The sequence below is a fragment of the Nyctereutes procyonoides genome, unplaced genomic scaffold (genome assembly GCF_905146905.1).
Source record: "Nyctereutes procyonoides isolate TBG_1078 unplaced genomic scaffold, NYPRO_anot_genome, whole genome shotgun sequence".
In the NCBI taxonomy this organism is placed as follows: domain Eukaryota; kingdom Metazoa; phylum Chordata; class Mammalia; order Carnivora; family Canidae; genus Nyctereutes; species Nyctereutes procyonoides.
Genome location: NW_026575043.1, coordinates 7,247,808 through 7,270,889, shown reverse-complemented (window position 1 = coordinate 7,270,889; position 23,082 = coordinate 7,247,808). Strand labels below are relative to the sequence as shown.

General features: G+C 42.5%; 1 protein-coding gene across 2 annotated transcripts in view; it reads left to right on the top strand.

Moving 5' to 3' along the window:
• The window catches only part of E2F3 (E2F transcription factor 3), a 78,127-nt gene extending 59,379 nt beyond the window's left edge, over nucleotides 1-18,748 (top strand). The window contains exons 2-7 of one of the 2 annotated variants that reach the window (XM_055322584.1): nucleotides 6,192-6,303; nucleotides 7,544-7,763; nucleotides 9,097-9,255; nucleotides 12,224-12,338; nucleotides 13,659-13,794; nucleotides 15,148-18,748. In XM_055322584.1, the coding sequence (XP_055178559.1) occupies nucleotides 6,192-6,303; nucleotides 7,544-7,763; nucleotides 9,097-9,255; nucleotides 12,224-12,338; nucleotides 13,659-13,794; nucleotides 15,148-15,410 (1,005 nt within the window). In that variant the 3' untranslated portion in view covers nucleotides 15,411-18,748. The remainder of the gene's footprint in view (nucleotides 1-6,191; nucleotides 6,304-7,543; nucleotides 7,764-9,096; nucleotides 9,256-12,223; nucleotides 12,339-13,658; nucleotides 13,795-15,147) is intronic. The other variant, XM_055322585.1, reaches the window with a different exon arrangement.
• The last annotated feature ends 4,334 nt before the right edge of the window (nucleotides 18,749-23,082 follow it).

Genomic DNA, 23,082 nt, shown 5'->3' with positions numbered 1-23,082 from the left:
ATAAGTGTTCTCCAAATATACTCCAAAGAGTGCAATTGCTAGTTTAGAAGGTATAACTTTAATATGACACATTGCTTTGTAAAATACCATCAAATATTATAGAACTATAAACATGAAATCGTTACCCTGTATTTAATTTTACTTCTCAGAGATTAACATTTGATGTGGATCTTTCTAGATGTTTTTCCTCTATGGATACTTGGAAATCTTTATAGTAAAGTATATATTTTAAAGTTTTTCTTACCCCTGTAAAATCTCATTATACATATCCTTCTACAACTTTAATTTTTCCCTTTTGTATTTCTTTTTTTTTTTTAAGATTTTATTTTTTATTCATGAGAGACACAGAGAGAGGCAGATACATAAGCAGAGGGAGAAGCAGGCTCCTCAAGGGGAGCCCAGTGCAGGACTCAGTCCCGGGACCCGAGATCGCACCCTGAGCCAGAGGCAGACACTCAACCGAGCCACCCAGGCATCCCCCCTTTGTAATTCTTGAAAACCTTTCCAAACATGTGGAGAGTAATCTCCAGCATATGTATATATATGCACACACATGTATGTATGTATATATACACATACATTACAACATACATGCCAGCCTTACAGGTGGGTAATGTCAGAGCTTTGTGATTTACCTACCAAGAGACTTTGGGATTTATTCCTTAGTTCATTCAAAATAAATAAGTAAATTGCATGCCATGTGCAAGGCTGCTTAAGACCTGAGTTCATGGTCCAGTGAAGAAACCCAGAGCATATACGTAAATTCTGTTGGCAAAATGATGCCATGGCGCCCTGGAAGATGCTATGGCAACATAGGAGGGACATTTCCAGCAGTCCAGGGAAGTCATGGTCTCAGATCCTCGTGTCTACAACTTATTAACAGACTTTAGGTAAATCCTTACCTTGTCTGCCTCAGTGCAATGTGGGTATAGTTATACCTACCCCAAAATGCCGTCATGAATGCTTAATTGGGAAAATGATTGTAGTTTCTAGAAGAGTGTTGAATGTCCACCAGGAGGTGTTTGGTTAAGTAAACAAATCATGGGGACACCTGGGTGGCTCAGTTGGTTAAGCACCTGCCTTCAGCTCAGTCATGAGGTCCTAGGATCCCAGGGTCCTAGGATCAAGCTCCACTTTGGGCTCCCTGCTCAATGGGAAGTCTGCTTCTTTCTCTCCTCCTCCCCTGCTTCTCCCCGCTGCTTGTGCTCTGTCTCTCTCTCTCTCTCTCAGAAATAAATAAATAAATAAATAAATAAATAAATAAAATCTTTTAAAAAGTAAACAAATCATAGTGTTTGTTTTTTTTTTTTTAAGATTTTCTTTATTTATTCATGAGAGAGACACAGAGAGAGAGAGAGAAAGAGAGAGGCACAGAAACAGGTAGAGGGAGAAGCAGGCTCCATGCAGGGAGCCTGACATGGGACTTGATCCCGGGTCTCCAGAATCACACCCTGGGCGGGAGGCGGCCCTAAACCACTAAGCCACCCGGGCTGCCCAAATCATAGTGTTTTAATTAATCCACTCTTCTGTAGCTATGAAAAATAAGGCCATTCTGTGTACTGATAGGTCAAACTTGAAGATGTGTTACTAGAGTAATGTGGGGTTTGCTATCATTTGTGTACAATTTTTTATAGGGTTCAGTGGTGTGTATACCTATACACATACTTATATTTCCATAGACTGTCTAAAAGGAAGGACATCACGGGCTGTGGGGGGTAGGCACCTGGGTAGCTCAGTTGGTTGAGCATCTGACTCTATTTCAGTTCAGGTCATGATATCAAGGTCCTGAAAGAGTCTGCTCCTCTCCTCTGTCCCTCCCCCACACTCATGCATGTGCACATGCACATTCACGCTCTTTTAAATAAATAAATAAATAAATAAATAAATAAATAAATAAATAAATAAATAAATAAATAAATAAATGGATAGCAAAAGAACTTAACAGTTTTGCCTTTGAGGAAGGGAACGGGATCAGGAGTAGGAGAAAGATATGCTTTCCTCAAATGCACATTGTGTGTGGCTTAAATTCCCATACTCCTTTATTGTAAAAGGAAAATTCCTAAGAATGATGAATGAAATAAAACTCTTAAGTTTATCATAGAGTAAGATGGCATCAGTTTCATGAAACTCTTCAAATATTTTTCCATGACAGTTTTTCACAATCATTTTGTAAGGCAGTTGTAGGCATGGACTTCGGAATAGGCATATTTACTGACTGGGCTCTTGGGAAAGTTACTTAAGTGCTCTAAACCTCCATTTTTTCCTGTAGAATAGGAAGTAATAATAACTACCTTCTGGGGATGTCATGGAAATGAGCGTAATGAAAGGGAAAGCGATTGGCATGATGCATGACATATTGTACGTACGTACTCAGATGTTCCTTGTGTTCTAGCTGCTGCTAGCAGATCTGTCAGGACTCTGGGTTGCAAATGGTTGTGGTCTAACTCCATTTTCTTTTACCAAGAAAGGGAATTTGTTGGTTCACACAAATGGAAGTCCTGGATAGACCTGCCTCTGGGCATGGCTCTATCTAGCACCTCTCTTAAAGGCTCTGGGACTCAGTTTCTCTCTATCTCTTTCCTTCCAAGTTGATTGACTTTCCAGTTAGCTCCAGGCTTATGTCTTACTAATAATTCCCAGTGAAAAGAGCCCAGTACTTTCCCACACTCTCTAACAGAAGTCCCAGCATTGGCTGATGCTCCTGCTCTGGCCATTAGCCACGGGACTGGAATACACTGATTGGTGGACCCAGATTACTGTCCTCTCCTTTGAACCCTTGATGGGAAGGGCCAGCCTAAGATGTTGAGCAATATCAGCCTTTTTGCTCATCAGGCTTAGAGACCAAGACACCACCTGACCTGAGAACTATGGAGAAGTTTCTTCCCCAAAGAAAGAGAAAAATAGGGGCCAGACAGGCAGAAACTATGGATGCTGCCCCCACAGCCCACTGCTTGGCTTCCTGACAGTTACTCCTATTATTTTTATATATACGTTTTCAGAAATTTAACAGTACAACTGTTTCGTTACAGAGGCACGACATCTTTGTTTGGGCTGAGGCTCTAAAATTAGCACATACTTGCTTTATAATAAAAGCTACCCTTGATAATGCCTCAGGAAGACGGCAGTGTGCATAATCTACGGAGCATCTCTTCTGTCCAGCCTTTACTCTTACCTAGACCAAATGGCTGGCCCTTCGACTGAGCACCAGCTAGAAGAGTTGCTTTACCAACAGGGGCCATGTAATATTGAAGGTCTGTTTATAAACAGAATAATTCACAGTTCAGGGAGATGGTTACACTTAAGAGCAAACCAAAATTGAACTAACTGAGAGGGCTCTCTCTCTGCTCTGGTGTAAGCAGAGACCACCTGTACTGTTTAAAACCTCACATCTAGTTTTTTGGGGGTTTTGTTACCAAGCATTTGTGCTTGCCTTTGTTAAGGTAAGTATGGAAGTAGGGCTGCTCCATCAGAGATTGAAACATTTGGCCATTTCCCAAAAGAAAGTCCAGTTAGTATGCCCACCCTCAGGCCTGGACCTACAAGTACTAAGTGCTATGTGTTCCTCTCAAATCCAGTTCAGCACCTACCCACAACACAACGGAGGAACGATCACTCACAGGATAGCCCACCAGAAACGTCTGTTCAGGAAAGGGAAATGATACAGTGATCACCTCCCAAAGCATGTCATGTCTCCTGCAGAAGAATTCCGGGCACTTGGAGACTTGGTAGGGATGTGACTGCTTCAGTTTCTACCCTTCAGGAGGATTTGCTGGGGCTGACCTTCCTCCACAGCTCATTTCTCCTTTGGTGTAGACGTACTGGCTTGATGATTGATTTCCTTAGAGGCCAAGCTATCACAGACCTTTGCTTTCTGGACTTCAGGATTCTCTGGCAGTAGAATTGACTTCAGGATCCAGTAGATTTTCTTTCTAGTATTAGGTTGGATCAACCATCCAAAGTCACACAACCTGCCTAGTCCTGGTCCTTGGAGTTAGATCTCTGTTTCTTAGCAACAGATCTCTGGGAATTTCCCTAGCCTACACCTTACTGCTTCCATAAGTCTTTCTTTGCCTCAGAGCAATTTGGAACACTAGCCTGGATGGGCAGATGAAAGTAATATGCGCCCACCCCACCCCGGCTGCTGGCCAGTGGGTGGTTCTTCATTGTGAGCATTCAGAGCGAGTATACAGACTTCCCGATTCAGGGGCCCAAGAGTTCTAAGTCCCAAGCTCTTTTTCTATGTGACTTCCTTCTGGGGACCTTCACATGGAGACAGTACAGCTCTGTATCCCTTGGATTGCTTTCTGTGGAGACAAAAGGCCTCCACGGCAAAGCTCTTGCCCGCTCTACTTTTAGGCAAGCCTCAAATGAAGCCTATCAGCAGTAATTTCCTGAAGGCCGCAAGACGTGACCCACCCCCTCTGCCACTCTTGAATGAGGCTTGCCAGCTCCCCATGGCAGCGAGGCTCATCTTGACTCAGCCAGTTTCACAGACTGTCACTTGCAACACCACACTTCCATTTCCCCAGCTCAGAGAGCTTTAAGTAAAAAACAGATGTTATGGCCTAATGCAACTGAGAAGTCTGGGGGAAGACCAACCGTTGCCCCCAGCGTATGACCTGATTCAGAGTTTTGAATGTGAGCGTCAGACCCTCTCTCTCCACTTGGCCCTATCGAGCCTCCTTTCTCGGGTGGCTTCTAGCTAAAGTCACCCTTACTGGGAAGGCACAACCCTTTCTTGCCAATAATTCCAGAAGAATTCTCGGGTTGGCCTTTGTTCACTCAGCTTTGGTTGAAGTTAAGAAATTTGCTAAATGTCATTCCTAGGCCTTTAGAGTGAACTTCAGCTCAGCATTACCCAACAGAAAGATCACGTATGCCACAAATGCAAGCCACATAGTAAAAATATATATATAAGAGGAAACAGGTAAAGTTTCTATGTCATGAGAGATTACTTTGAAATTGTGCATCTCTTCATTAGAAGAATGTGCCCTAAGATAACCAAAAGACACATTGCTACATGGAGTGTCTAGTTGGTGCCACTCCTGTCTGAACACCCATCACACTGTACAGGTAGTATGCAACATTCACTTACCTGTCTCTCTTAGACTGTACGCACTAGGGAGACAGACACTCTCATCTGTCTTGCCTTACCTCTGTTCTCTAAGCCCAGTCACCAGACCGTAGACACTAAGTGGATATTTTTTAAGTGAAGTTAAATTAAAAGCTTCAATGAAGGGGTGCCTAGGTGTCTCAGTTGGTTAAACGTCTGACTCTTGATTTTGCCTCAGGTCATGATTTCGGGATTGCAAGGTTTAGCCCCCTGTCGGGCTCTGTGCTGGGCATGGAGCCTGCTTATGACTCTCTCCCTTTGTCCTTCCTTACCTCTAAACACACACACACACACACACACACACACACACAGCAGCTTGGGTGAAGACTTCTCACTTGCCGGGCTTGATGACAAAAATGGAGACAGTAACACTAGTTGAAGCCCAAGATTGAGCATTTGCAATATTTGTTATTCTGATGAATGACCATTTGTAGTCTGTGACTAGCTGTGTTACTGTTTAATCACTCTTCCATTCGATATGAATACATATATATATATATATATATATATATATATATAGAGAGAGAGAGAGAGAGAGAGAGAGAGAGAGTGCTTGAATACCTGCAAAAACCCAGGCTCCATGCCAAGCCCTAGGTATACAGAGATAAATGGGAACCAGTTCCCGCTGTAAAGGAAATGAGAAACAGAGAAGTAAAATAACTTCCATGCAGTAAGTGTTATAATACAAATAAACAGGGTTTCGGGGAGCACAAGGAAAAAGGTCTAACCCAGATCAGAGATGAAGGTAGGTGGCAAAGTTTCGCAGGGGAAAAGCAAATTTAAGTTCCGTGGTGCCTGCTGTCATCTGAGTGTCCTGCCTCATGCTGGCACATGTGTCAAGTCAATGAATGAGTGAACGACGTGGCTCCTGAGCCTCGTCCTAACGGACCTTGGTTGTGACCATCTGAGCCCAGACAGGGAGTCGGTAGCAGGGCGTGACGGGGTCCCGGGGGACGCAGAGCAGAGGCCGGGGAGCTGTCCCCAGCCCACGGCACTTGGCAGGGCCGCTCGCGAACAGCCCCACGTCTTGTGATCGCCCACGTGACCGGTGACGAGCGCTTGTGCTTTCACGTTGCAGGCAAAGCGAAGGCTGGAGCTGGGAGAAAGCGGTCATCAGTACCTCTCAGATGGCTTAAAAACCCCCAAGGGCAAAGGAAGAGCCACACTGCGAAGTCCAGATAGTCCAAAAAGTAAGGATCCTTTCATCTCGTACTCTCCTCGGTGTGGGCTTCCCGCCTTTCAAAGCTTGTGGCTGAGGGGATGCCAAGGCGTGAATAATTTTGGCATGTTGTGTCCTTTTTCATTTCTTTCTGTGCCTGTCCAGAAAATAAATACGGTGTCTGCAGACACCCCACACACAAAACGTTAAGAGCCCCTCCGGCACCTGAATACTGACTCCGGGGGAGGCCCGTGTAAATGTGCATGGTGTCAGTTTTCAACTCGGAATACAAGCTCGCTGGCACCATCCTATAATCAAGTTCATTGACTTTAACTTCCCTTAATGGACAGGACTTTTGAGGCCAGGCTAACCGGGAGTCGGCGATGTCTGGGCCAGCCTCGATCTTGGGCTCAGCAGAAGGCGGTGTAAGAATTGACCAAAACCCATCCGCTGCAGCTAGTCTTTCTTTCCATCGATTATTTCTCTTGGGGAAGAGAGGGCGAGAAGTAGATTGGAAACAGCCAAATAGTCCTTCATGTCTGTGTCATTTAATGTAGACACTAAATTAGACTTAGTTGCCCCCCTTTCATGGAGTTTGTGGGTTAGGCCAACCACAAACCCCGTGTGATGCTCAGTGAAAGCCGAGACCTGCATACCCTTGAGACAGAATAAATGCAATATTGCACGAGGACATAACGTTCAGGAGGGATGGGGCAATTTGAAAGAAAGACTGCTTAGGTATTCTTCATCCCCACGAAGCAGTACTTGGGAAAACGGGTGAATAGGCCATAGACACACACACAGACCATGGAGCCTGCAAAGCCAGTTGGGGTGTGTCTGTCTGAGTCCCCATCATGAAACACAGGAGAGATTCGCAGCCTGGCCCCATCCGGTTAGGCTCCCCGCGTGCGGGTCCTTGGAGGACGTAGCACGTTCTCATGCACTCAACAAATAATGTTGAGCACCTGCTTTGTGCAGAGATGGTTCACTAGACCCAGGGAGTAAGGGAAGCCAAAGTAGAAGCCACTGAGAAACTCACAGCAAAACGCTTTAATCAAATAGGAATTTGTGCTTGTCCCTTCCTTATCTAATAGAGCCATTTCAGAGCTTTCTGTAACTTACCCAAACAACAGCAGCGGCTTTGCCTGGACACTAATACCTGGGCTGCAGTGGGAAAGACGGCTTGCCTACCTGCAAAGAAACCCTTCATTTCTTTACCTTTCCCCCTATCCCTCCCCTCCCCACCCGCTCGGCTTTTGTTTTTCTTTAAGCTCCAAAATCTCCCTCAGAAAAAACACGGTATGACACATCACTTGGTCTGCTCACCAAGAAGTTCATTCAGCTGCTGAGCCAGTCCCCTGATGGGGTCTTGGATTTGAACAAGGCAGCGGAGGTGCTGAAAGTGCAAAAGAGAAGAATCTACGACATCACCAACGTGCTGGAAGGCATCCACCTCATTAAGAAGAAGTCGAAAAACAACGTGCAGTGGATGTAAGTACAGGCCATGACCCCCGGTCCCAGATTTCATGCTCCCACCTGTGCTCCATCTCCAAGGCTTCCTCCTCTCTGCCCTCAGCTCCTCAGCCAGACGTTCAGAGTCTCCTTACACACAGGCCTTCTATTTAGACACTGTCGGAGACCAAAAGGTCGTTACATTTGATTAGCCTCAAGCAAGGGGATCGCTTGGGGATCCAAGGGGATTCAGTAGGGGGCCCTGCAGATATAAAGTAGGGTGCTGTGCCGTTCGTCTGCTGCTGTGGTGCCCAGGTGTATGTCTGTGGCTTGTCTCTAACAAGGGTTTGGAAAGGAACTATAGCTGTGCATTAACGCCTCCGTGTATGTGCCCCGTTGCCACGTATCTTTATCCGTGGCTCTAATAGCAGGTCAACTCACTTTCTGGGTAAACCGAGGCAAGGCTTAGCTGCCTCGGTTCCTCCTGGAAGCAGGGGTGATAACACCTGTCACCCGTACACCCACACATGCAGTTTGGTGTATGGTTAATTTCGTTTGTGACTTATGGATGGAGCACAAGAACAGCCAGCATTTTAGAAGAAATTCTGAAAGCATAGTGAGAAGGAACAGATCTGTTATAGGGTAGCTTTGGGGAAAAAAAAAAAAAATACTACCTCAAACATAAGATGAGCAGGTAACTTTTTGTACTCTTGGAATTTTGTGACGATTCAGTGACCCATTTGGCCTGTGGTTTGGAGAAACCTGTTAGATATTTGTCTTTGTTCTTGCGTACAGCACACAGATCTCTTCCCTTAACCTCCTTTTCCTTTTTGGTGGTTGGCGTAAGACCCTCAGAAACTACGTAGGTCTTTTTGTGCTTCCCGGATGATATTTTGTTGAATTTTGAACCATTCTTCATCTTTTCTCTTTTCTTTCAGATTTTTCTATCTTTCTGTGTCTCTCTGTCCTTTCTTCCCCTTGGTTTTTCTTTTTTCCCCTGAGAGGCATGTGGCAGGGAGTAGCGCTTCCGTGTGCTCTTTGAATTTGAGCCTTCTGAAGAAAGGGGCCTTCTCTAGAGGAGGGAAACCTGAAAACTTAACAGCGTTGGAGTTTTTTTGTGTCCCTTCCCCCACTTAATTTCTCTGGTGTGAAAGGTGAAGGAGTGTTGGACAAAAATATGTACATATAAATGTTCTGATGTTAACACTTGGCTAACAGGCAGTGTGACCTCCTATGTCAAGAGGGGACACTTTTAAAAAAAAAAAAAAGAGGGGGCACTTTACTCATGCCTTCCCTTCCACCCTCTCCCCGTTGTCATGGCCCCCCTCCCCCCCGCTGAGTATCCACGAAGAGTCTGTGTTTGGGTTTCCAGGGGCTGCAGTCTGTCTGAGGATGGGGGCATGCTGGCCCAGTGTCAAGGCCTCTCAAAGGAAGTGACCGAGCTCAGCCAGGAAGAGAAGAAATTAGATGAACTGATCCAAAGCTGCACCCTGGACCTCAAGCTGCTAACCGAGGATTCAGAGAATCAAAGATATCCTTTGTGCCACCTGTTCCTTGGGGGGTTAGTGCCTTCTAGAATAGATCCAGAGTTGACTGGCTGACTCTTACTCACAGGTGTAGACTTCTGCTCTGGTTTCACACAAGTACATGTGTACGTGCACACGTGCATGTGAGTGTGTATGTGTGTGTAAATCCACCTATCTGTCTTAAAACTCAGTATTTATGGAAAAATAGTCACTGGACTGTATCCTCTCATGCCTGTTTTGATAGCCAGGTGGGAACTGTTTTTGTTGTTGTTTGAAGCATGTTATTCATGTGTGGTTGGGACATACGGATACACTCATAGTGTAAGGCGGCACTATTCTAAGATATGTAAGGTGTCAGTGTTAATATTAATGACAACATTTAGCAGATTCCTCTTTGTCTCCCCAGATTTTTGGTGGGTGTTAGCTGTCAGTGTTGGGGTTCTCACATTCTATTTTCTTTTCATCAGATATTGGAGCAATTGGAATTTGTTGCATCTGTCTGAGCTATAGCTGAAAGAATGAAGAGTATAGGAAAATCATTCTGTAACTTCCTCCATGCCTTAATGCTGATTCACGACACCAAAAACTGATTTCAGAAGTAAACCCCCTCCACCCCCTACCCCCCCACCCCCACCCCCCCCCACCCCCGCCAAAGCCTGAGACAGACATCTCAGTTTATCCACAGACATTGGTCCCTGGAAATACAAATTTCAAAAGCCAGTTCTTGTCAACTGGCTGACAATATGTTGGCCATCACAGGAAAACTCACTGTTCATCATCCCACTTCCGAACAAAAAGGGAGGAGGATTACTTCATTATGTTGACAAGAAGATTTTGCAATATTCCCAGTTCCAAGTAGAAGACAAAGCCCATATTTAATTTGTGTCACCCACTTCTGATTATTCCACATTATATTTTATGTCTTCTAGGCTTTCCCTTGGAGGGTATGGGGACATTTATTTTCCAATTCAGGCAATTTTTTGAAATTACGACTGTTCATTTTCTGTTGACCAGAGGATTGATCTTGTTCAGCTGATGATTGGTGAGGTGGAGAAGAGGTGTGGTGATTTGAACCCCCAGTGGCAGATAGAGTGGGTTTACAGGGGAAGAAACAAAAATAGCTCTAGTGGGGCTATTTCATTCACTGTTTAGCTGGGGCCCCCCCGTGGAGGACGAGACGGGGTGGTTATACATGATTGGCAGCTCTCTGGAACGTGTAGCTCATAGCATAGTCACCAACATTAGCTTTCTCTGGGGCCTTTGTTGCAGAAACTGAAAGCTTCCTTGCAGGGAGCTGCTAACCCAAAAAGCAAATTCAAGAGGGAGCCACAGTGGAAGTACTTTTAAGTTTGTAAGATTAGAAAATATGTTTGCACAATTTATTTCAATTCACCATTCAGTTCCGAATATGGTTCAGCTTGTTCACAAATGTGTTGAAATTTTCCTTCCTACAGCATGTTGAGTAATCATAGATGAGTTTTTATTTTAGTAAGTTCTTGTCACGTCGGTTTTTTACAGTGGGTTATGGGGTAAGTACCTGGTTATCAGCTTCCTCAGTGTCCTCAGTAAAAACTAAGAACTGTCAAGTCTCATATGAAGGCAACAGTTGGCTTCCTTGATGAGATAAATGGTGACCTAAGACCCAGACTCCTGCATGAGCTATCCTACCAAGCTCAGCACCGAATTAACTATCATCTCAACCATTAAGACTTAAAGAAGATAGTCTGTGATAGATGTACCTAAAGTATATGCAGATTTAGGATGAATATGCTTGTTTTTCTTCCCAGTAGGTTCATAGCTTTCTTCAGTTTCTAATTAAAAGCCACTGTTCTTAGAGACGTCATTTCCTCCTAACTCTCTAAACCCTATTTCTCTATTAAACGTGTTAGATCACAAACTCTATTTGCTATATTATATTACCTGCAGAAATGCCTTCATTGAGTGGCAATTTGCTGTTTTATCTGAGGCATTTTTTGTGGGTTAATATAAAATACGCAACAGGCTGAAGACATTGTACTTTAATTATGTTACTCCATGTCCCTTAGAGAAGAGAGCTACGTGACTCTTATAAGAGAGCTATCTGAGCTCTTTTAGTGCCAGGTAAAAACTTGTCTCTCCAGGCAAGCTTGCATGAATACTTTTTATCATATAACAAGTACCATATTCTTTTATGATACCCTCTTAGCTTCGGCTGCCAGGACACTTAAAAGAATTATTCAGTGCTCAGAAGTCATGACCAAGGTTACTGAATACTGTTTCACTCTCTTTTCCTGTGACGATGTTTCTCAAATTGATTCAGGTTGCAAAGCACTTAGAAGTTGCTTTCCCTCCCTATGAACACTGAAATATTGATAGTAATATCATACAAGGGATAGTTTTTCTAACAGAGAAATCGGTAGGCAGTATAAAATCACAACCAGCTGGGGTGCCCTTAAGAAAACAAGCTGTCTGTCTGACCAGTCTTCTGAGTTCCTCCACCAATATATCTGTTTGCTACTCACAAATATTCACTTCGTAATGGTCAAGTAGGAGATAGAAGTTATTGTAGTCCCAAAAAATATATGGGCAATCGAGCTTACTTTTTTTTTATTTTCCTGTAAATTGGGATCTGCCGTCATTCAATTTGAGTGACAAAACACTTCACCAGAGTTCACATAATGTCCATGTGAAAATCCCTGACCAAACTGGGTTTTGGTGTTCTTTTGATAGTTCAACTATCTGTTTCCGTGTTTAACATTTTAAATCGCCACGGACTTTTTAGAGATTGGTAGGAGAAAGCTATGCATTTGTCCTGTTGTTTAGAATATCAGCCCCAGGAAAGAAGATTTGCAAGAGGTCTCATATACATAAAGATCAAGACATAGAGATGGATATATTCCTAGAAGTCATAAAATACTTGTAAATTTTTCCATGCGTCTTCTAAATGGTTATATGTGAGGTAATTCATTGGAATACTTCCTTAACACTCACTACGTTAGCTTATGTTACATATCAAGATATTCGAAAAATTAGTGGCCTTAAAGACCAAACTGTTATAGTTGTCAAAGCCCCTCCAGAAACAAGACTTGAAGTGCCTGACCCAATAGAGGTAAGGAGATAATGTCTTTGTTCATTTTCGGAGATCTTTTCGGAATGCCTGGAGTTAAAGAATCATTGATGCGTGGTCAAAGTGTGTATCCTCCTAAACACTTGATTGCTCTTTCCCTTCCATTTTACTTAATCCAAATTTCAAAAACATCTCAACAGTTCAGTATGTATTGAGTGTCCCAAAAATCTAATTTTAACATAGCGGAGCATTGAGCTCAGAGTAGGGTGCCCTGTCCCTCTGGTAATTTTCTTTCTCATAATTTGGTGTCTGGCAGTTCTGATTGATTTGAACTGTTGGGGAATTTTATGCTGATTGTTCTGGATATGATCCCCACCGGGAACAGAGACGTAAATGTTTTAAAGCATCTCCCGAACTTAAAAAAAAAAAAAAAAAAGAGTATCTCCCTAACTTATCTTAGCACACTTTAAGAATTTATCTTTTAGAACATATTTACTTCTAAGAAATCACATACAACTTTGGCTGAATTGATAGGCTCAAATATTATGAGAAAGTAGGGAGCATATTTTTGTGATTGGTTGCAGATAATCTTTGCTAACATAAGGCCTGGGCTGTAACTGTAAGATAAAGAAATGTAGCAAAAAAAAAAAAAAAAACATAGAAAATAAAAAGAGAATGAGATTCATAAGCTCGCATCTAGGGTAGAGTTCTCACCTTAAATGATAATAGCTCTATGACCCAGATGAAGGATTTTAAATGTTAGTGTGCTGCATTCTCTTATTAAACTCTGCTTATAGCACTTAAGAATACTGTTCATCCAGTGGTTATTAAAGTTCACATAAAAAAGCCCCACCATAAAGGAATAGCAGCTTGGAAATACTGTATTTGGAACACTTAAAGGACTTTTTAATAGTTTACATAGAAGGAATATATTTAAAGAACACAATTCACCTCCTCTAGGGCCAGGGTCAGCAAACTTTTTCTGTAAAGGACCAGATAGTAAATATTTTTGGTTTTGTGAACTGTAAATCTCTGTTGGGACTACTCAACCACAAAACTCTGCCATTTGAGCGTGAGGAAAAAAAAAAAAAAACCAGAGGCAATCCATAAACAGTGGGAATGTGCATGATTCTATGCCAATAAACTTTATTTACAAAGCCAGTTGATGGACCAGATGTGGCCCTCTGGCTGCAGTTTGTTGGCCCCTGCTCTAGAGGATGCCAGTCATCAATTGATGGAGGGTTAGGGAGGCTACCCATGAAGAAACAAAATGAACAATGAAAACTACCTTCCATTTTTAGATGAAAATGACTATAGCTTTCATTTCTCAGTTTGAACTTGTCTCACTTCTTCTGTCGATAGAGCCTACAAATACATTTGGCAAGTACCCAAGGGCCCATTGAGGTTTATTTGTGTCCAGAAGAGACAGAAACACACAGTCCAATGAAAACAACCAACCAAGACCACAATGGGAATATCCCGAAACCCCCTTCCAAAGGTAAAAATTCCACTTTTGTCATTTGGAAACTGTATTAAAAATGAAGGTGACCACAAGGACCCGGTGTCAGAACCACATGCGTCGGCAAGAAACAAAAACTTCTGTTTTTGAACGTTATGAAGGTAGCTTGCTCATTTATTTATTTATTTATTTATTTATTTATTTATTTATTTATTTAGGCATTCTGACTAGTTACCGAATCAGATAATGAACTTGAGCCAATGACTCCTCCACCCACAGATGGCGTCCCTTGGGTTTTGGCTATGGGCAGACAGTGTTTTCAAAAACCAGCTCCAATGTGGGGTGAAGCTGTGGGCTGTCTGGGTGAAACCTCAGCTACACTGGGCCACTCACCTCCACATTATGCTGCACAGATCATGTTAGAGAGGGAAAGGGCAGGGTTTGGAGAGAAGAGCCTTTTGTCAAAGAAGTTGTGGCTTAACTCCTACTCCTCTTGCCGCCCCGCAGTGTCAGGGGGAAAAGATGTGGGAGGAAACCCCAGGAGTATCTGAGTTCTCCCCCTTTTTGCAAGGTTCAGACTGGGGCTCTGTATTTAATTCCCCTACCTCTCCCCCCGCCCCCCCCAGGTCTCCCAGTACAGCAGCAAGAATCAACAATTTAAGTGACTCGGGACTATTCTAGAGTAGTAAAAATGTATAATGAGCACAGCCCCTGAGATGGTCGAACTTTTTTGCACTGTAGAAATTCAAAGCAAATAGGGTTTATTATTCATTTTTTAGAAGGATCTTGTTCAAAAAAGGCTGAATTAAAAATAAGTGAGTCCCTACTAGGAAGCCAGCTTCTCAGTATGTATGTTTTGTTTTGTTTTGTTTTCCTTTAAATAGTGGCTGGTCGATAGCAGAGACAAGTGTTTGAACTTGCTAGTCTCTAATCTTTTTTTTTTTTTTTTAAGATTTTTTATTTACTTATTTGACAGAGAGAGAGGGAGAGAGAGAGAGCGCAGGCAGGTAGAGGGAAAAGGAGAAGCAGGATCCCTACTGAGCAGAGAGCCTGACAGGGGACAGGATCCCAGGACCCCGGGATCACGATCTGAGCCGAAGGCAGACGCTTAACGTACTGAGTCACCCAGGCACACCTAGTCTCTAATCTTTGAAGCGATTTGTATTCTTGTTTGTGAACAGTAGGCGTTTCAAAGTTGAGTGAGTTAGAAAGGCTGCCAGTCACCGTGAACAGTTAGCCCGAGACGGTCTGGATCGTAGTGCCGTCTGATGGTCCTTAGCAGAGGGTGCTTGCTTTTATAGCAGCAGCTTGCGGATTCTTCCAAAAGATTGATTTTTATTTTCCCCTAAGTTATTTTTTGGTTTCCTCCAATTTTTATTCTTTCCCTTCCAGACTTGGCTTCAACCAACTCAGGACATAGCGATTGTTCAATTTCTATGGCAAACCTTTCTCCTTTGGCCTCCCCAGCCAACCTCTTACAGCAGACTGAGGACCAAATTCCTTCCAACTTAGAAGGACCATTTGTGAACTTACTGCCTCCCCTGCTCCAAGAAGACTATCTCCTAAGCCTTGGGGAGGAAGAAGGCATCAGTGATCTCTTTGATGCTTATGATTTGGAAAAGCTCCCACTGGTGGAAGACTTTATGTGTAGTTGATTATGCTTTGTGTGAACTCCCCTTATAAACCAATATTTTTTTATTATGGAACCAGAACATCTGTCATGCAGTGTTGTCCCTTCCTACCTTCTTCCTCCGAGATAGTATCATGAAGTAAACTACAAACTTCAGAACAAAGCTGACATTTTAATGAATTTAAAATTTTTTTTTTTTTTTTTTTTTTGTCTACACGCACAGTCGCAGGCTCCCTTGGGAAAGCCCTGCTTTGCCCCAGGCTCCAAAAATCTCCTGGATGAGTCAGCAAGTGAGAAAATGTGCAATCAGGTGTCTCTCGCCCATATTTTTCTTCCCTCCCTCCCGGATTGGCTTGCTGTGCCTGACGGATGGGCTGTAGAATGGGGTCTGGCCACCTGGCCCACTCAAAAAACAGCAATCTTCCTTAATAGCATTTCAAGCCGTGCCTTCTCCGCGGAATGCATGTCTTTGGGGTCTGCTAATATGGAATGGAACGGCAGGAACTGTAAACTTGACGTCATGCAAAAGAATGAAATGGATTTCTTCAGCTCTTCTTAGGAATATTTAAATTACTGTCATAATTCAGTGTAAGCTATGGACCTCGTGTCCCGCCAGGAGGTCAAGAGAACCTGCACAGCCTTTTGGATGAAGAACCTGTTTGCTGATATTTGTTGCAGGTACAGAAGAACCAGTAGAGTTCTGCTACTCGAAGCTGTTGTGGATTTTCCTGTCTCCATTAACCACTCCCATTCCCCTGCCCCCAACGTATTTGTAAGTTTAAAGTTGATTTGTAGCAAATGCTTACTTAGGAGTTTTCTGTGGATTGTTTTAGCCTTTTTTTTTTAGCTGCCATTTAAGCATTCCTGTGGCACCCAGCACCATTTCAATTTAATTGTTTACTTTGAAACGGTTTTTGCTAATTCAAATTATTTAAGCAGAGGTAGAGGACCTCTACTGATCAGAGCATCTAAACGTGTGTGATCCAAGGTTTAACAGCCTCTGCAAGAACCATTGCCCCGTCTCGCTTCCTTTCCCAGGACGGGGAGCTTGGAACCAGTCGGTCCTGGGGCTCGCGGACATGGGTGGCCCATCTGAGAGGAGAACCAGGTCAGATGACATAGCAGTCCCAAGGAGCAGCAGGTGTGGATCCCTCCGTCCTTGGGCTTCCTGGCCCCGTGACCGGGGCAAGGGCTCTCTTACACTGCACTCAGGGAGACCACTTCTCAGGATGGGGTCAGATAGAGAGGCCTCGGGGGACAAAGACATCCCCACCGTGTGAGTGGCATTCTGTCAGTGGCATTTACTTAAAAGCTGGTGAGAACAGGGCGCTCCCACTGCGTCAGGGGCTACAATCGTCCTGGCCCAGAACCCCCATTACCCTTCCTCTGTGAAGGAGTAAGCTGGACCAAGGGAAATCTGGACATGGAAAAAGAAGTGATAGAATGCCAGGGCATCTCCCTCTTTACTCTTCAGGAATGGTGTCCCCCAGTTGGAGGCTTCATGTCAGCTGCACATCCTACCAGTCGTGTCCAGGAATGGCTTGCCCACTGGCCCCGGGGAGAGCCCCTTCTCTTGCTGGGCACATGGCATGGTACCTCAGATCCATTCCTTGGATCCTGAAGACTGCAGGAATGAGGGAGTCATGTTAAAGAAAAAACAAACAAACAACAACAACAACAAAAAACCACAAACCTCAAAACGAAACAGTTAAATTGAAATGCTATGTGCCTGACACAGTAGCACTCGATTCTCGATTCGTGTGTTTAATTGAATCGAAAATATCCCTTAGGAAAAACACAAAACAAAACCACGAAAGCCCCAGCCAGTTTACTCTAGGTAGATTTCCACAATATGCAAAGTGGTGGTGGGGTCAAAACAAATGACACCAGCACTTTAAACTATTTGTGTGGGTATGCGTGGGTGTATGTTTGGGAAGAAAAACAAAGGTGCAGATTATCCTCCTTTTTCTTCTTTGGCCTCCTCCGTCCCAGCCTCCTCCCTCACACACACTGGATTTGGTACAAATAGCAGTGTGGTCTGTGATGAAGCATTGGGGTGGGGGAGGGAGGGGGAGCTTTGTGTCAAGTGCCTACTGGAAATGCACTGTGGGGTTTTTTCCTGTACGGGAAACCGTTTATGCCAAGCTTTTCCCCATTTCCCATATTTATCTCATCTGGTTAGCTGCCTCTGCTTCCAGCTTTGTATGATTCTCTTTGCCAGCTTGCACAAAGCTGATTTTTTTCCAAAGTCTAAAGACTGAGCTCACCTGGCTAGGTTGTTGTGTGTGCTGTTGGCTTTCTTGTTAAGCCTTTTCGTCCTGTAATAATGCCGTATTTATTGTTTGAAAAATGAAAGGAATACTAATACTAATAAGTTTTAAAAGTTCCTTCATGCATAAGATTTTTCCAGTTAGTGGGCTGAACTGGTGTACATCAATGAGATGTCCATGCTGTATTCTGTTTGCATTTACCCATTTTTCTTTCTGACATAGTATCTGGCACACAAAGTGGGTTAGTACTACAGTATTTGTGTTACTTTAAGTACGAAGTATGCAGGTTTTCTGGTACCACTGAGTTGCTGCTATTAATGCTCACACATGAAATGGCTAAAAGTTACAAGTGTGCGAATTATGACTGCGTGAGCCTTACAAAATTAAGTGTATAAAGGGCAACACATGAGCTGTCAAACAGTGTTAGGTGTGTGTTCATATGTACAGATCTGTGCATAGCGATTGTTTTATTTAAGTTGATATGTAGTCTACTCACACTTTCATTATCTAGCAATTTTGTACAAAAAAAAATAGCAATTAATTTGTAAACACTGCCAGAATATTTTCTAGCTGGTTTGTAATTTTTTAAGAGTGTTCTATTTTGTTTCTGTTTTGTTGTTGTTGTTGTGGTTCTTGTTTCCGTTTTTTGTTGTTTAAGTGTAGATCTGTAAATAAAACTGCAGTATTTAAAGCTTTAGCTTTCAGGAAAAAGAAAGAACTCGATGTGTGCATGACAGCCTGTGTGTGAGAGGAGGGATTTGAAGGAACACGGATTGCAAGAGTGAGTCGGGTGGCAATAGTCAGATTGTGGGAATTTCTTTTCCTATGGGGTACGTGATTTTGTCAAAAGGAAGTATTTCTCCCAAAATTGGGAGTAGGCAAACTACTAATCGGTTTAGCTTTGTGTTGTATGCTAGTTTAAAAAAGAAAATCTGTAATATAATGTAAAAAAAAAAAAGCTTTTATGATGGATTTTGTAAATAGATTTGTTACAGGGTAACCTGTTCTCTAGCTGTGATCTTACCACTTAAAATGGGTGTAATTTGAATAAATTTTGTATGGTAAAGGATCAATAAAATGATTTTTTTTAAGAGTTCAGACTTGTAAATGGCTTTTCTTAAAAGAATATCTTCCATTCCTATATTAATGTCATTCTTAAAGACCTGCTTTACCATGGGCAAGGGTTGCCCCAAAGCTTAAGAACATCACCCCCCTTGCCCTTTACATGGGGCTTCAGCAACACTGGACAGATATCAGATGATCACCTGTGGGGTACTTGGCACTTTGAGAAATAGAACTTGCCATATCTCTGACTGCCTGCAAAATCCACTTTCAGATATTGAAGGATTTTTATGCCACATGGCAAGTCAAATTGTAGTTTTCATAACAAATTACGAAAGCCAAAAAATTTTAATTCTCGAGATGGGTAATTACCTCCCTTGTCCTAGATTCTGTGTTTCTTGTAATGCCACGTATGAGCAGGTTAGGATTTTTGGGTGGCCATCTCGTACTATTAACTCTGAGCTCATCATCTAAAATTCCAACATATTATGTATTGTACATACACACACTCACAATCAAATGATCAATACCAGGGTATAGAGTGCAAAAACAAAACCAGTCCTGACATACCCCTAACCTATTCACCCCAACGGAAACCACCATTCTCATTTTTCTCATGTGTATGCTTCCAGTCCAGTTGTTTTCCAGACATATACACGTGTGTGTGTGTATGTGCACGTATATAATCCTACCATGTACACTCATCTGCAGGGCTTTATTTTTCTCACTATAATTTGGACATCTCTCCATGTTCGTATTCAACAGACTATGTTCACTCTCTTCAAAGGCTGCATAGCATTCCAATGATTAAAAATTTATTTAATAATTTTTTTTACATAGGCAATTTTCGGTTTTCTTTTTTCTTTAAGATTTATTTGGTTGAGAAAGAGAGCACAAGAAGGGGGAGCGGCAGGCAAAGGGAGAAGCAGACTCCCTGCAGAGCAGGGAGCCCAATGCAATGCTCCATCCCAGGACCCCAAGATCATGGCCTGAGCTGAAGGCAGATGCTTAACCAACTGAACCACGTAGGCGCTTCTAGGTTATTTTCTACTTGAGAGATTTGTGATGTTTTGCTATAAAAAATAAATAAGTTTTATTGAATGCTTATATCATGCCGGATACTATTTCTTTTTATTTTATTTTATTTTTTTGAATATTTATTTATTTATTCATGAGACTAGACAGAGGCAGAGACACAGGGAGAGGGAGAAGCAGGCTCCATGCAGGAAGCCCGATGTGGGACTCGATCCCGGGTCTCCAGGATCAGGCCCTGGGCTACAGGTGGCGCTAAACCACTGAGCCATCTGGGCTGCCCTACTATTTCTTTTTAATGTGATAAAATACCCATTACATAAAACTTACCATTAGTGACATTCAGTACATTTATAATTTTGTGGGATTATCATCACTATCTAGTTCCAGAATACTTTCATCATCCCAAAAGGAAACCCCATACCCATTACCAAACCCCATACCCCTTTTAGGCCCTGGCAACCACTAATCTGCTTTCTGGATTGGCCTGTTATGGATATTTTCTACAAATGGAATCATACTATAAGTGACCTTTTGTATCTGCCTTTGTAACTTAGCATAATGTCCAAGGTTCATCCGTGTTCAAATATGTGTCAGCACTTCATTCCTTTTTATGCGTGGATAATGTTGCATTGTGTGGATAGACCACATTTTGTCTATTCACTCATCAGTTAATGAAAGTTCGGCTTTTTCTACCTTTTGGCTGTTGGAATGCCAAGTACTATTTTAATTGATTTATATGAGTGCTCTATGTTTTCTCAAAGCCTACATTGCTGGCTAATATAAGTATCTGTTATTTCTCTACTTCTAGAATGTAAGCTCAATGAGGAGGGGCACTTCATATTGCCCATGGTTGTGTCCCACTGCCTAAAATAGTGACTGGCACATAATAAGCACCTAAAACATATTTGAATGAGTTACTCCTATTTTGCAAAGGAGCCTGGGGTTTAAAAATGTTTTAAAAAACAAAACCAAAAAAAAAAAAAAAAGAGCCCAAAGACAACACAGTGTTGAAGTGAGCTTGAGCTCAAAGTCTTCATCTGTGCCGTCCTCAACTTCCCCATTTTGTACCTAGTACATTTTTCTTTTTTCTTTTCTTTTTTTTTTTTCTTTTTTTATCTTTCTGCGTTTAATCTTCTTGAGCTCTGCCTAGAATCTCATTTTCCCAGTGTGGTTGTCTGATTTGTTACCCACATAGCTGTTGTCCTACCTAGGGATCTCCACATTTGCTCAGCAGGTATTCTGTAGTCAAGCCAGTGATAAGAGCTGAACAAAATAATGCAGAGATGTATTCCTTCTTTCAGGTAAACTACTGGAGATGGGGGATGGTGGGAATCTAGCAAATGAAACAAGAATTGCCCATATACAAAAGCATTTGAAAAATGTACACAACACAATTGAATCAATCATGTAGGGCTGATTCCTTTAAAAAAAAAGTGAATATAGGGCTGGGATATCTAAAAATAATTCAGAACTCTGCCCAAATATCGTTTTACCTTTTTCTTTGTTAAGTAGTTTCCATGCCCAGTGTGGAGCCCAGCATGAGGCTTGAACTCACTACACTGAGATCAAGACCTGAGCTGAAATCAAGAGTCAGGTGCTTAATCAACTGAGCCACTCAGGTGACCCTAAATATAGTTTTAGAGATGGGCTGTACTCAAGAGAATTTAGAAGTCAGTCTCAGTAATATTAAGAGATAAAAAATAATAGAAAAGTGCATTGCATTCACTCAGTGTCCATTAGAAGAAATCATTAATTCATTTAGTCACTGAAGGAGACCGCAATAACTGTATGCCAGGCACTGTTGTAGTTTCTGGACTCCAAACAGAAAAAGGCACAGTTCCTATCAGTAAGAGGAAGCTTATAGTCTAGTTGGGTGAGAAACAAGCCTTAGCTGGAAGTAAATACTGAGGGCCAGATCTTCAATAAGCGATTTTTCTTTCTGAAGCCATATTTGGAGGACTTGGAAGGACAGATGAATAGAGACAGGAACAGAAATGGAGGGAGGATGTAGCCTTACTACCAAAGAGCTTTACAAAATGGGAGATCCTAATCGGGTGGTGTAGGGGCAATTCCCAGTCCTGGACCTAGGCATCCAGGTTCAGGAGTAGTTGCAGATTTCCCATGTGAGTAGATTTCCCATTCTCAAACGTGAATACAACAACGGATTCATTTTCTAGGATCTCAGGAACTAGGGAGCCTTTATCTAGACCAGGATAGCAACCTTGATATCATGAAGGAAGATGAGGAGTGTAAATGGTAGGCCATGCATCGGGCTATTTAGTGAGAATTCCTACACTGGCTCTTGAGAATGAATCAGCCAGGAGTCCATCAGAAGTTAAAAGAAATAACATTTGTAACGGCAAGTTGGGGTGATCCATAGAATGCACAAAGAAGGCTTTGCATTGTGCCCTTAAATCTAGGACTTGAAGGTTGAAAGACAAATGGAGCAATTTATTAAAATATTCTGAAATGTTTCTAATACTAGGAATTACAATTATGCTTTTTGTGTGTGTGAGGAACACTATCCAAAAGTTCTGGAGTTCCTTCTGATGAAGTACCTGAGAAGTGCTATGGGAAACATAAGGGACAAAGCCCCATGTTATCAGTGATGAGCCTCAGGAACAACACTGCAAAGTCCAGCAGTGCTTCTGTTGGGAGGTTTTGGGACTTGGGTATATACTGTATAATGGAATAAGTGGAATTACATCCTGGAGGAAAAGGAGGCTGTGTCTTCTTTTTCCAACATCACCTTCAGGGACTGACTGCATGCAAGTCAGGAACACAGAAACATGGGAATTAGAACCCAGGGAATTAAGAGAAACAAAGCAAACCATTAGTCAAGTCCTAGTGTTTCAATCAGACAAAGCTATGTCAACTGGTAATGATGATAAAATCCCGGAATTTGAGCTGGAAGGCAACCTTATAACAAGGAACTGGTTTCATCAAATGACAGTACAGCAAGCAATTTTTTTCATCAGGAAAAAAAAATTATCTAGAATCCTAGGCCAAGGCTCTATTGGCTCTATCCCTGGGGTTTAGTTCCTGTATGCAGCATGCGCATCAGAAACCTACCTCTTACTAGTTTTAGCCCTGGAACCATAGCCTGGCTGTCATGGTTCATTCATCATTTTGAATTAACATAGCTTCTGGAAGTTTCCCATCCAGATTGTCCACTAGCACTATAATTCCTCCTACTCTTCCACATCACATTTCCTAAGTGCACGCTCCTAAATAGGATGTTCTTTTACCCCCTGGAAAGACTCAGACATCTCTTCCTGTGGATACCACTTCAGCTTCAGAAGCATTTAAGACAGTTTTTCGAAATAATCA